General features: G+C 44.3%; 1 protein-coding gene across 11 annotated transcripts in view; it reads left to right on the top strand.

The window, feature by feature from the left end:
- Positions 1 to 14,687, top strand: part of KLHL6 (kelch like family member 6) — a 217,883-nt gene that overhangs the window by 61,078 nt on the left and 142,118 nt on the right. For 10 of the 11 annotated variants that reach the window (XM_045037212.1, XM_045037213.1, XM_045037211.1 and 7 more), the window contains one exon: positions 13,486 to 13,651. In XM_045037212.1, coding sequence (XP_044893147.1) covers positions 13,486 to 13,651 — 166 coding nt within the window. Of the gene's footprint in view, positions 1 to 12,252; positions 13,321 to 13,485; positions 13,652 to 14,687 lie in introns of those variants that run through there. The other variant, XM_045037215.1, reaches the window with a different exon arrangement.

Genomic DNA, 14,687 nt, shown 5'->3' on the forward strand with positions numbered 1-14,687 from the left:
GCCAAGTACACAGATATGTAACTGTCCATTCATGAAAATGCCTTTGCAGAGTAGATTCTAATATAGCAAACACTAAACAGTCCATGAGAAGAGCTGCCCATATGAAGAACATGTATGTTTTTGGTAAAACTGCCTTGGAGCTCACCATCCGTCACATTGCTCAATGTTCCTATATTAGTCAGTGTTCTTTTGATGGCAAGGAATAGAATCTGAGGTCAAATCAGCTTTGGCAAAAGAGGAAGGTATTTGGCCACATAGCCAATTCATAGGAAGGGCTGGGATGCAGCAGAGCCCGGGGAGAAGAGGAACCAGGGCTTTGAATGCAGTCAGGGTGCTTTCTTTCGACTCTCACTTGGCTTCTTTCTAAGGTGGGATTTCTCAGATGTACTTCTGCCACATGGTTGGGGGTCTGCTCCTTGGCAGCTCTAAGACTCCCTCCTTTTCAGTTGGTTCCAGAGAGAAACTGAGGGGCTGGCTTCAGTTTGAAAAGCCCCCAGGAAAGACTCTGTTCCATTCTATTACCCAATCCTAGACCAATCATTGTGTCAGGGAGGTGGGGCACAGTGATCAGCCCAGTTTAGTTTAGGAGTTCAAGGTTGGCCAAAAGCAGGGGCGGAGGGCAGGGCAAAGGAGGGGAGATTGGTAAAAAGGTAAGAGCTTCTATTTGAACCACATGATTTGAGTGGGACTTGGGAGAGCATTTCCCAGAAAGGGAAGGCACTAGACAAAAGGAAAAATGAATGTACACTAAAGAGGGCTAATAAATGCTGGTTTACTTTCTTTTCTTAGCTAACTTATTGTACTTCTGCCTTTGCTTTGGCTGTCAGGACGCTTATGCATTAGCTTTCCTTAGCCTAGATTTCAGTGACATAGTCTCCTACTTTAATTACTTAGATCTTATTTTATTACTTTTTGTTGTTACTGTTTTGCATTTTATAATATCTCTGAGACTATAAGCCACCTTAAGTTATTTTGGAGAGGCTTTTTTTTTTTTTCTTTTTAAAGTAAGCTCTAGGCCCAGTGTGGGGTTTGAACCTATGACCCTGAGATCAAGAGTTGCATGCTCTACCAACAGCCAGCCAGGAGCCCCTGGAGAGGCCATTTTTGTGTAAGTCTCCTTTGCTCTGAAAAAAATATCATTCAGGCAACCTACGTATCCTCTGCTGTAAGGGTAGTCATTCTGTTATTATGTTTAACTTTTGTGGAAAGCTTTAAGGCCACAGTAATTATAGGAGTGCTGATATTGTTATGACTTTAAAACACAATCAAACCAAAAGTTGCATTGTAGCTGTTTCTGAGGAGATATTCAAGGATCTATGAAAATTACCTGCTGGCAGGTATGCATATAATAATTCAGGTTCAGGGTCAAGTAAGAGCTTACTGATATTCAGGAGATCATGTGTCATGTAGAGTAAGCTCAGGTTTGTCTGGGGTAGATATCAAGGGAATTTTGGTGTTTGGGGAATTAAGTGAGGGGCAGATGCCCAGTGAATAATTCTTGGAAGGTGGGGTTAGTGGACATAGCACTCAAGGTCAATTGAATGAATGTCCCCACTCTCTACCATGCACTGAGTTTACAAAGATTAATGAGTTCTTGTTCCCTATTGACAACAAAATCACAGTCAGTTAGAGGAGAAAGATAGGCAAATCAATGCTTCAGTATAGGGTAATAATATCAATGTTTCAGTATAGGTAATATGATGGAGTTCTGCTTACAGAAGGGGCATTAAGTCAGACCGGAGAAAAAAGGCAATCAGAGAGGGCTTCCTGGAAGAGTATAGGCCAATCTATGGTAGCTCCTTCTTCACCTTTGGCTTTAAAACTCCTCTCTACTCTCAGCTGGAGGATGTCTTATTTTTTTCCCCCTCTCCCTCTGGATCTGTGTCATAAAAGTCCAAGGAACAGGCCTGGCAGTCCAGATTCCTCTGTGGCAGCCAGTGAAGGGAGAAGTCTGGAACACGTATGTGATCACTTTTGCCCTGTCATAATAGGGATAACTTTTATGCCTCAACATTTGAATACCTTGGGTGAGGATTAGGACCAGTGCCAGTTCACATGTTTCTAAGTGATCAGAACCAGGGAATGCTCAGAAAAATCTCTAAGCCTAGGCTGATCTTTGACTTTTGGTTAATGACATGGAGGTCATAAGGAGGCCAGGATGGGCTCCTGTGGGTTGGGATGGAAAATGTTTGGAAAGGGGTGGTGATAAGGAGCCTTTAGGGAAACAGCCTGGTCAGGATGTGGCAGTGGACAGTGAGCACAAATGCTGACCCTGCTCGTGGCCCAGTGGGAAGTGAGAATCAGAGCAGACCTCATTGAAGAGGGAAGTGGTGTTTTGTTAGGGGAAGCCAGGTTTCGTCTCTGGCAAGGAGATGGAAGATGTGCTAAAGCAAATTAAGGTGGAGAACGACCACCATGTTTTGTACTATAACATCTCAAGTGGGAGGGCTTAGGGTAAATATCATGGGCCCGGGTTACCAATTTGGAGAATCACTGGATAATACAGTTCTCTATACACACACTTCATTTCAGGTCACTGGGTCTTGGAGCTCGTTGTTATTTATTCGCGTGGCAGTTAGAGGAGAAATGTAGATGTGGACAGTATGGTGTAAAATAGGCAAATCCTCTTGGCCTTCAGGACCAGGTACAGGACTGCACTGTATGTGTAGTTTCCTTCTGTCCACTTACCTATCCATCCATCCATCCATCCATCCATCCATCCATCCATCCATCTTACAAATATTAAATCTATACTGTGGGCCAGCAAATAAGAATTGAGAAATAAAATCTAGCCCTTGGCTTACAGAGTCTTATAAATCTAATACAGGAGAAGACTCATTAAAAATATGCTATATAGGGGCGTCTGGCTGGCTTAATCTCCAGGAGTTTTAAGTCATAGAACATACGACTCTTGATCTTGGGGTCATGAGTCAATCCCCACGTTGGGCCTAGATTTCACCTAAAAAAATAAGCTATATAGAGTGTACATAGAGAAGCCTGTCTGGCCCAAGGGTGTTGATGTAAACAGAGGCACACACCGGAAACTGCTAGTTGTTGGGCATAGCTGCTTCAGGGGATTTGGAAGGGGGTATTTAGACCAGACTCTGAGGGGTCTTGTATGGCAATATTGAACGTACATCAACATTTCCTTTTCTGGGCACTTTTAATACAATGTTCTTTAGCATTTCGGCCCATTTGTTATTCATTATTCATTTGTCTAATTGTGTCAGTCAGGACTGTGCACTGCAAATGGTAGCTACTCAGTTCAAACTGGGTTCAAGCATATCAACAAAAGAAGTTATTTGCTCACATTATTTAAAAGTTTAAGAGTATTGACTTTAGGTCTTGTTTGATCCTTGTGTTCAAATAATATCATCAGGACTGTTTCTCTCTTTGTCTCTTGTCTCTGCTTTCCTCTGTGTTGGTTACTCTCTCAGGGAGGATCTTCACAGATGGAGGCAAGAAAATATCCAGCTGCTCCAAACTTTTATTTCTCCCAGCTCAGCAGTTACAGCAGGAAGAGAACTTCTCTTTCCCAGTTGTTCCAGGGAAAGTTCTAGGATTCGCTTTGATTGGACTGGCTTCTTCCTATGCCCATCAGTGAACTGATCACTGTGGCATGGGAGACTAATGTGCCATGGACTGTGCTCACCCATGGTCTAGGATGTGGGACCAGCTCTATTCAAACCTTGCAGACTGAATTTGGAGGAGGGATAGTTTCCTAAAGGAAAATCTGGGCACACCTACTAAAAACATTAGGAATAATAAGAAAAATAAGCAAAAATAAGAACTGCTTATTATATCTTTGTAGTTGAATCATTGCTGAATCCTGGTCATAAGCATTTGCTATGACTGATACTCTATCCTTCTTGATGTAGCAGGACAGAACAAGCCCTTTCTATCATAAATTTGGATGGGCTGAGTTACATGACGTGCTGAGGCCTCAGCAATGGTCCAGTGGAGCTGGGAGGGACACTGGTGCTATAGAAACATGGCTGGAGTTCTGGTCCCCAAAGATGCCTGTGCAGTGTCCTTGAGGAGTGGTGAAATTGGGCAAAGAGCTTGGTAGGAGGCAGTTCTTTCAGGGCTTAATAATGTTTAGAGTCAGGTGGGGGGCAGCTCTGGGGTTCTAGCTCCTCTGTCAGTTTGGAGCAAAGACTTAGTCAGCAGCTGGGGGTTCAGGGAGCTGACTCCAGGCTCCAGATAGAGATAGCAGCATGTGGTTAGTCATGTCTCTTAGAGATGGCCATGAACCTTCAAATCCTTCTCTGAAGACTCCCCTCCAGGTGTGTGAGATTTACATGTGAACTGCGGGTAAGAACAGAGAATTGCACACTGTTTATTATTAATAGGGCTTTGGCACCACATCCTGTTTCGGAACTCCTAGCTCTAATGAACTGTGTTACTTGAATATAAGCTGCAGGGACCCCGTCTATACAGCTAATCTGGAGAAAGACTTATAAGGCCAGGATGAGGCCAGCTTCCATCTGAGCCTGCGTGCCCCACGCCCTACCCGCAGTTTGGGAGGCAGCTTTAGGCTTCATGGAATTCTAGGAGGGCTGAATCTCAGAAGGTGAAAGGGAGAATCTACAGAGAGGGAAGATTTTCAAGGGCATGTCTGCCCCAGCACCATAGCCACTTATTTCTTTGACGTAGAACTGTGTGCAATCTCCTCCTTCTCAGGGTGAGCCATAGGGGCTTGTGTTGGGAAGTGAGGTGACCTCTTCATAGGGCATTGGTACTTGAACATTGGTTTGCCAAAGAATTATGGGTAGGGGTTAGGGGAGCCTAGTAAAATTCATATTTCCAGCCCCATTGCCAGGGATTTTGATTCAGTAGGTCTAGGGTGAGTGGGGTTCAGGATTCTGCATTCTTAACAGCCATCACAGGAATTCCAAATGCAAGTGGTCCAGGGAACATACTTTGAGACCCACTGGCTTTGAGGGTGGACTGTCTGCAGGCCAGAAATGTGGGCAGGACTCCAGCGTTGGGACAGCGTCTATATCGTAAGGCTTAGGGAGCACCTTGAGGTCAGAAATGGGGCTGAGCCAAATGTTTATGTCCTTCCCTTGGTTAGGAAATGGCAGGTGAAAGGTTTTGGTGCCCTCAGCGTAGAGGAGCTGGGGACCATCAGGAGTGTTGTCATCCCATGCTAGGTCACCCCTGCATGTGCTCACTCCCTGCTTTTTTGCAGTGGAGACCCCTTTGACCATCCACATTGGGTTTATATCCAAATAATCTTTTCTTAATAATACTATTCATTGAGCAGCACATGATTACTAATTAAATTTTTTTAACGAATTGTATAGACATTAACATTTATATATATATATATATATTTTTTTTTTTTTTTGAGAGATAAAATGTGTGTGCAGGGGAGGGGCAAAGGGAGAGGAAGAGAGAGAATCTTAAGCAGGCTCCATGCCCAGCTCAGAACCTGACACAGGGCTTGATCTCATGACTGTGAAATCATGGCCTGAGCTAAAATCAAGAGCCAGATGCTTAGTTGACTGAGCCACCCAGGTGCCTCAACATTTATATTCTTAAATAGAATTTACTCAGTTAGTTAACCAATATTAGAGCTATTCAACACAGAGTATGTCACTAATGCAGAGGAGTTAGTTCCTGGTATAAATGGGGTGGTGAGGGGATTAGAGGAAGAACAGAACAGGGGCAGCATGGGTGGACCTAGCCTAGGAATGAAATAGTGGGGATGGTGGGTGTTGGTCTGTAATTGGGTTTAGAGGTACAGGAGGGAGGAGGTGGGTGTGGAGGCTCAGGGAAGGGGTAAGCCATAGTAATGTTGGGCTAGGTGAAAGTTTATGAATTGGTAATATTTAGGAATGGCAGAGGTCTAAGTGGAATGTTCTGGTGTGGCTGTGTCCTTTCCAAGCTCCAGGCCCTGGACTTGGGGGTGTGATGGGAGTTCTCTGTGGAGGTGGAGGGCTTATGAGGCAGGCCTCCTCAGCCTCAGTCTCCCAAGTGTGTTTGGTAATTTTGGAGGTGCTGATTCTTGTCAAAGCCAAACACACAGGGGTTAGGAAGGACATGTCATTTGTTCATTCATTCATTTTCTCCCCAAATATTTACTGAGTCCCTACTAGGCTCCAGGCACCATTCTAGCCCCAGGGATACAGTGGTGATTACAACGCATGCCCTCACTCAGCTCCCGTAGTGGGAACACAATTGTTAAACTAGTTAATTTCAGGTTGTGACAGGTTGTAAAGAAAAATAAAGGAGGTGAAGATGTTAGGGGGTGACTATATTGGGGGCAGCATCAGAGAGGGGCTCTCTGAGGAGACTTCTGAGCAGAGACCTGAATGAAGTGAGGATTAAGGCCGGCAGAACTCAGAAAAGAGTGTGGTCCAGGCTGTGTTTGGGGCCATGCCCTGACTTCATTCCAGAAGACTCTTAGGCCCATGGAAGTTTTCATGGCTATTGTGGGAGACGAGCTCACTTGCCCAGCCTCTATTTTGGGATTGGCACTGACTCACTGCTGAGTATTGGGCAACTGGCTCCCAGCTTGAGACTATTTCTACTGTAAAATGAGGATCTTAATAGCTACCTTTGTTTTACTAGAATCTCATGAGAATTGGTCAGTGTCTGTCTAGAAAGTATTTTTTATTACAAAAAATTGTATTTATCTTGAGTATAAGCTAAGGAGTAAATGGTTAGCAACTAACTCAGTTTTGTTTTTAGAGAGCAAAACTTAGTCCAGTTCACTTAGTGCTCTCACTCAGTTGACCCCCCAATGGTCCCCAATATGGCCTTGAACTTCTGCTGATTTTCTTGGTTTCAGCTCACTGTTCAGCTCTAGAATAAGAGTCCAAAACTAGATTCTGATCTCCATTCTATTACTGACAACCAGTATGGCTTTGGGCAATTCACTTAACTTCTACTTCTATAGTCTTATCACCTATAAAATGGGTATAATAATCAAGGAAGATAAGGCTGTTTGTCCTACAAAGTGCTATAAACATAAACATAAGAGATAACTGTTATTAAAGTGGATATCTAAGGGTGACCCACCTTATAAAGGTTATATACTGTTTATGGGGTCCCAACTTTGCCTCAGTGTTTCAATGGACTGCTCAAGAGAGCAGGAGGAGGCCTGGGAGTTTGGTCTTTAAAAAATATGTAGTTCTCTCGTAGTTTCACCTTGTCTGTATTCAGTATGATTGTGTCCCAGGAGAGTGTATTTAAGTGACAGAAAATCAGTGACAAAGTCTCAGAAGAGAGCAGATAAATGCTGGGATTTGGGGAGCCAAAGCAGGCAAAAAGAGCCTTAGAGAGAGGACTCTGTCTTTAGAGCACTTCCTTTCTCCTACTGTGTGACAGGCACCATGCTAATGTCTCTGGACCAGTCTGTGTGTAGCCCTAGCCTGACTCTATTCTGGAGGGGTTGTGGACAGCAGTGCAGTGACTCTGACACCCACTTACCTGATGATATGCACCAGGCTGAATGCTGGCAAGTCAGGGGTTGCAAGACAGAGTGTGATGGGTCTGCCTACTCCAAGTATCTACCGTCAGCCTGACAAGATTCCTCTGGTCTGGTCCCAAATGCCTTCCCTTAGTAAGTGCTGAGTATTGTGCTAACACCTTGTTTATATTATCTCACTCATTCTTCTCAACAACTCACTGGGGTGAGTTTTTGCTCACTAGTACAAAGTCATGTAGTGAGTTTGTATTAAAGCCTAGACTAGACCACAGCCCCCTTTGCCTTCCAACAGCCAGCACTGCAGGCTCTTCCTACTCCTAGGAAGAGCCCCTTTGTGCACACCCATTCACATACACAGAAAGCCAGAAGTGCCTGAGAATTTTCCTGCTCCTGGGGTGGCCCCTAGCTAAGACTGTCAGGAGGTGCTGGAGTATCAGACCAGCTCCTTCGCCACTTGCTGAGACGGCTCTGGAGTATATATTCTCCAGCCGTACCCTGCAGGGTTAGGCTGAAGTTACTTTCTATCCAACTTTTGTCTTGCTTGGCCTCCTCCCTTCCCCTGTCCTGCTCCTCCTATATCCCAAACACGTCACTAGCTTACAAGGGTCAGCTTCTGGGCAATCAAGATACCCACTCGGGTATGGGCTAAGCTGGAGCAGGATGTTATTCAGTGACTGATTACAAGAAAGAATTCGGAAGCTGTGTCTAGCAGTGACAGCCTGATCAAGAGTCCAGATGATCCCAGAGATCCCAATAATTGTGTCATACACAGAGACTTCAAAAGAGCCCCTCAAAGTGGAAGGCATTGAATTAGGGAATATTCCTATCTTATTTAATATTAAAACATCTATTAGACTTTTCCAGTTTTCATTGGCATGTTTGAGATCATACAGATTCAACAAAGTTCACCTTTTACTAATCTTAAAATCACATTGTACGTGAGGTAGCATTTCTCAATTGCACTTTGGTGGGACTCTGTTGATATATTGCCTCAGTTATGTGAAGCTTTGTGTGACCCCATCATCACTGCCCACCGTCTCCTGCTAAACGTCCTGTTTTCTGTGTATTGATCTACATAACATTTATGTGGGTGACATTTTTTAAAAAAATTTTTAAATGTTTATTTTTGAGACAGAGAGAGACCGAGCATGAGCAGGGGAGGGGCAGAGAGAGAGGGAGGCACAGAAACTGAAGCAGGCTCCAGGCTCTGAGCTGTCAGCACAGAGCCCAACGCAGGGCTCGAACTCACAAACTGTGAGATCATGACCTGAGCTGAAGTGGGACGCTCAACCGACTGAGCCACCAAGGTGCCCCTTATGTGGGTGACATTTACTTCACCCCCTGAGATGATTGCAGATCTGGGTGATACTCTAGAGCAGTGCTATCTAATAGAGTAGCCACTAGCCACATGCAGCTATTCAGCATTTGAGTTATGACTGGTCTGAATTGAGATGTGCTTTTAAGTGTAAAATGTCTATGAGGGATTTTGTAGTCTCTGTGGGAATAAGGATGTAAGTTATCTCATTAATAACTCATTAAAAATATTTATTACATGTTGAAACAACATTTGAGGTGTATTGGGCTAAATAAAAGATATTAAAATTAATTTTATCTCCCTTTACTTTTTAAAACCATGGTTAGTAGAAAATTTGAAATTACACATTTGGCTTACATTATATTTCTATGGGCAGTGCTGCTCTAGGGACTCAAAGAAGGGGAGGTTTAGCAAGTGAAGTTGTCCAAATCCTGGACAGGCTGATCTGGGAAGAAATTGTGTGGATGTTGTGATGGCAGGGTTCTTTATGTGATCAGGAGGCAGCAAGGTGAGTCCTGTGTGACACCACTTTAAAAGGCATGCGGTTCTGCAGATGACCATTCATCTCTGGCTAGGAGGATTTATGGCTGACAAAAATGGCTTTTAAATCGGTCATCTGCCCACATGACATCACTGCCTTTCTGCTTCCAAGTACTCTGCAGAATTTACATTTGTTGTTTTTCTTTCTTGCTGTCATATTCTTGAGGGAAAAGAGGCCAGTTGAAGGAAGAGAAGAGGAGGAGGGAGGGTGGGAGGATTACTGTTGATTAGAACAGGGATGGGGGTGGGGGGTGGGGGGGATAGGACACTAGGAGACCTTAGGGAGAAGATCTCATTGGCTAACACAAAAGGTTCAAAAAGTCAGCTAGTCAAGTGATTTCTCTTTTTCTCAGTCTCTTTCTTTCTGGGGACTTTTGATTTTTGATGTTTATGATTGTTCCTGGGAAACCAGAAGCAGGTACCTTTGTTTTGCAGATTAGGAAATGGGGAAAAGAAACTGATGGGGGATTCCCAGACAGAAATAGGAGGTGTGGAAAAGGGAGGAGGAGCAGGATTTAGGGATCAAATTCTCTCTGTGTTGGTATGGAAGTCCCACTTTGGGGAAGTGCATTCTATCATCAGGGCTCTACACTGGGACTTTCCCATTTCAGTGACTTACTTGGCTGGGAGATAATGATTCTCTAAGGCTCCTGTTCATGTGTCTAAAGCTCAGGACGTCCAGTCACTTAGCAGCATGGTGACTGCCTCAAGTAGTACAGTTTCTGGGACAAGGCTTTGGCACTGTCACAAGCCTCCCGGCTCTGTTTGGGTGCAATTAATGCTTTACTCCAAATGCATCCATCAGCAGCAAACTAAAGTGAGAACACACCTGTTAAAAATGTTCTTTTTGGGGCACCTGGGTGGCTCAGTCGATTAAGTGTCTGGCTCTTGGTTTTGGTTCAGGTCATGATCTCACGGTTCATGGGATCATGCCCCGAGTTGGGCTCTGTGATGATGGCGTGCGGAGCCTGCTTGGGATTCTCTCTCTCTCTCTCTCTCTCTCTCTCTCTCTCTCTCTCTGCCCTTCCCCTGCTCGTTCTCTCTCTCTCTCTCTCTCTCTCTCTCTCTCTCAAATAAATAAACTTAAAAAAAAAAGTTCTTTTTGAGTCCTGCCTCTGTTCATAAACCTTCAGTGGCTCACCATTGCCCACTGAATAAAAAACCTAACTCCTTAGCCTGCCTCTAGTACCTTCCACAGTCAGGACCCAGGTCATCTGTTTGGACTGATCTCTCCCCACCCTCTCTCATCACCCCTGGGCTGCAGCCAAACCATGTGCTTGCTAGATCCTCTGCCTGTCCCACACTCTTGCATCTACTTACCGTGTTTACTACCTGGATGTCCTATCCACAGTTGTCACATAGCAACCTTTTCCTTCTCCATGAGAATCACCCCTTGCCTCCACAGCACTTTATAAGTCTTTCTGACCCTTGTAGACTATTATTTGTGCAGATGTGTCCCTGCTAGATTCTGAACAACTAGGGACTAGGGGAGAGACAGGCTGTATTAGTCAGTCTGGACTTCCATAAAAAAATTGCCATGGACTGGGTGTCTTCAACAATAGAATATTATTTTCTCACAATTATAGAGTCTGAAAGTCCAAGATAAGAGTGTCAGTACGGTCGGTTTCTGGTGAAGACTGGCTTATAGACAGACACTGTATGCTTACACGGCAGAGAGAGAGAGAGAGTTTTGATGTCTCTTCCTCTTCTTTTAAGGACACAAATCCTATTGGATTATGACTTCACCTAACCTTAATTACCTCCTAAAAGCGCTGTCTATGTTGGTGGGTTAGGACTGCAATATATGAATTTTAGGGGGACTCAGTTAAGTCCAGAGACTGCCTGATATTTAAATCCCTTCCAGCTTTAGCCCAGTATTCTATGCAGAGAGGGTGCTCAGTAAATGTATGGCATATTGAAAGAAATTTAATTCCATTGCCTCCAAGTAATTGTTTTTATAAGCTGTGCTGTTCAAGCCTGTGGGACTGCTGGGATCCCACAGCTCCTGGGAGGGCAAGAGGGAGTTAACAGGTTTTTGTGGGAATCAGACTGAAGGAATTGTGTCAGCTATAGCTATTAAGGATCAGCCTCATGAATATACTGTTTCTGGTGGGAATGTTGCAAGGCTCCTGTCCATTCATAAGGGAAGTTCCATATAGTTTTTATGCTGAGAACAATAGTAATTCTCTGAGCATTTGGATTTGTTATATATAAAATTGTGTGATTGTGCACTCAGATATCACCTCACGCCAGTCAGAGTGGCCAAAATGAACAAATCAGGAGACTATAGATGCTGGAGAGGATGTGGAGAAACGGGAACCCTCTTGCACCGTTGGTTGGAATGCAAACTGGTGCAGCCACTCTGGAAAACAGTGTGGAGGTTCCTCAAAAAATTAAAAATAGACCTACCCTATGACCCAGCAATAGCACTGCTAAGAATTTACCCAAGGGATACAGGAGTACTGATGTATAGGGGCACTTGTACCCCAATGTTTATAGCAGCACTCTCAACAATAGCCAAATTATGGAAAGAGCCTAAATGTCCATCAACTGATGAATGGATAAAGAAATTGTGGTTTATATACACAATGGAGTACTACGTGGCAATGAGAAAGAACGAAATATGACCCTTTGTAGCAACATGGATGGAACTGGAGAGTGTTATGTTAAGTGAAATAAGCCATACAGAGAAAGACAGATACCATATGGTTTCACTCTTATGTGAATCTTGAGAAACTTAACAGAAACCCATGGGGGAGGGGAAGGAAAAAAAAAAGAGGTTAGAGTGGAAGAGAGCCAAAGCATAAGAGACTCTTAAAAACTGGGAACAAACTGAGGGTTGATGGGGAGTGGGAGGGAGGGGGGGGTGGGTGATGGGTACTGAGGAGGGCACCTTTTGGGATGAGCACTGGGTGTTGTATGGAAACCAATTTGACAATAAACTTCATATATTGAAAAAAAAATTGTGTGATTATGTAACTGACCAGATGGTCTCTCTTTTGCATTGGTCAAATGGGAGGCCCACCTATAGTGACAGTTCAGTGGCACTCCTAGTCTCATTCATAGACTATCTTCATGTCTCCACTCACATATTTAATCATCTTTACCCTGCTTATCATTTATGCAATCATTATATTTTAGATACCTTTTAAGTTTTCAAAACTCCAGAAACACAGTAGGACTTCAGTACATTTTAAAAATAAATAAAATTACTCATACTTTTCTTGAGAGGAATTGATAATTCAAATATCAATGTCCAGGTAGCATGATAAATTCACATATGAGCCTGGGAGGGGGTAAAAAAAATCTTTGTATTTCTACTTATCTATTAGTTATTGAGAATCCTTACATCAAACTTTTAAATGACTGCTAAAATTCCCATTATAGACGAGAAAGCTGAAGCTCCTGGAGATTAAGTAACATGTCCAAGTTCCGAGTTGGTGGATCTGGTTTTCAAATCTTGGTCCATCCCATGTCAAGATCAACATCTTTTCCATCTGTTCCCCTGCTTCCAGGATAGACACTAAATATCCAATAGTCTAGTCCTGGGGAGGGAATAAGCATAGCCAGAGGTGAGACAGAGTAATGGCCTTGGGGAGTTCTGTCCTATGATAAGGCAATTCGAGGCTCCCAGTTGGGAGACAAGCCATAGACAGGGGTTGAGCCTCTGGAGTGAGAGGTACTAGCAAGATCTCTTGTGTTACTGGAGGGCATTCGGGCCCCAGCTGGCCAGGCCTGGGTGTGGAGGCCAGCTTCCAGGACAGAGGAAGGCTTAAATGAGAACTGAGAACTGAATGAGAAACCCTGTTTTGGGGTACTAGTAGTTGAGAAGGCCTGGGCAGGAGAAGGGTGCTACAATGCTCCCAGAAGACTCTCCAGCACTGTGAGCCATTAAAGTAGTTCTTTGGGCCAATAAAGTAGTTCTAGATCCCACCAGCTTTGCCAGTAGGGCTCCTACTCTTCCTTCAGATCTGGGATTGCCTTAGGGACCACAGCTGGGTACAGCAGAGCAAGACACCTCAGTTAAGTAAGTATTAATTGAATGTCTGGTGTGTTCTGGGTGTTAGAGGAACACAGAACAATCATCCCAGGTCCTGACCTTAGGGACCTCGCTGTTCTGTGGGGGCAGATAGGTGTGAAGGGGGTCTGTTAAGGTCATGGTAGCACTCACATTCACACATCTCTCTTCCAGGGCCATGTTCTGCAATGATTTAAAGGAAAAGTATGAGAAGAGGATCATTATCAAAGGGGTCGATGCTGAGACCATGCACACTCTTCTGGACTACACATACACCAGCAAGGCGCTGATCACCAAGCAGAATGTGCAACGGGTCCTGGAAGCTGCTAACCTTTTCCAGGTGTGTGAAGAAATAGTCTCAGTGCTTTCCTCTGGAGCAGGGGAAAGCAGTGATTCCTCAGAGATCTGTCTGGACTGGCTCTCAGGCCTATACCTGGGACATACATACAACCATTCTCATACCCACACTTAGTTGGGCCTCTACTTACTTGAAAGTCAGAAGATGCTCCTTTGGAAGTTTCCTCAGAGGGGGTGAGATGTGGCATTGACTCCTTAATGCCATAAAGCCAGGGCAGCTTGGTGCCTGGAATCTATATGTATTTCCTGACTGCAGTAACTACAATTTGCAGAAGCCTAATTGGAGCCAGGGGTTCCAGTCACCACTTCATATTCATAACTTCGAATCCTTACTGGGAAGGAAGGGAAGGCAGTTTCTTCTCCCTATTTTACAGGTAGGAAGAGCAAGGCACAGAGAAGGGGGTTATTTGCACCCTGGGCCTTCTGCATCCAGGGGCTACATGCTTGCCACTAGACCCTACAGTCTCTCTGGGAGCAAGTGTCTAGACTTGGGGGGAATGCCCGACCTTGACTGGTCGGCACTTTGCGGTGGGTATGAAAGAAGAGCACTTTTCATGAGGGGTATTGCAGAAGATAAAAGACAACCCTTGGGATTAATTAAGTTTATTCATTTATTTTGAGAAAGAGAGAGAGAGCGTGCGTGCGCACACACACACACACACACACACACACACACACACACACACACGTGGGAGAGGGGCAGAGAGAGAGGGAGAGAGAGAATCCCAAGCAGGCTTTGCACTGACAGTGCCGATGCAGGGCTCAAACTCACTAACCTCGAGATCATGACCTGAGCCAAAATCAAGAGTCTGATGCTTAACCAACCAAGCCACCCAGGTGTCCCTAGGATTAAGTTTTATTGTTTCCTTTTGACTACGTTTGTTTCAATCTGACTACAAGTATATTTAGCTTCATTGACTAATTAGATCCATAGATTCTGTCAGTTGCATCCACAGTTATCATTGGGGCCCCATCCCAAGTTACCATCTTTGCCTAGGTCTAAAAGTACACCTTAAACT

The sequence above is a fragment of the Felis catus genome, chromosome C2 (genome assembly GCF_018350175.1).
Source record: "Felis catus isolate Fca126 chromosome C2, F.catus_Fca126_mat1.0, whole genome shotgun sequence".
Lineage (NCBI taxonomy): Eukaryota > Metazoa > Chordata > Mammalia > Carnivora > Felidae > Felis > Felis catus.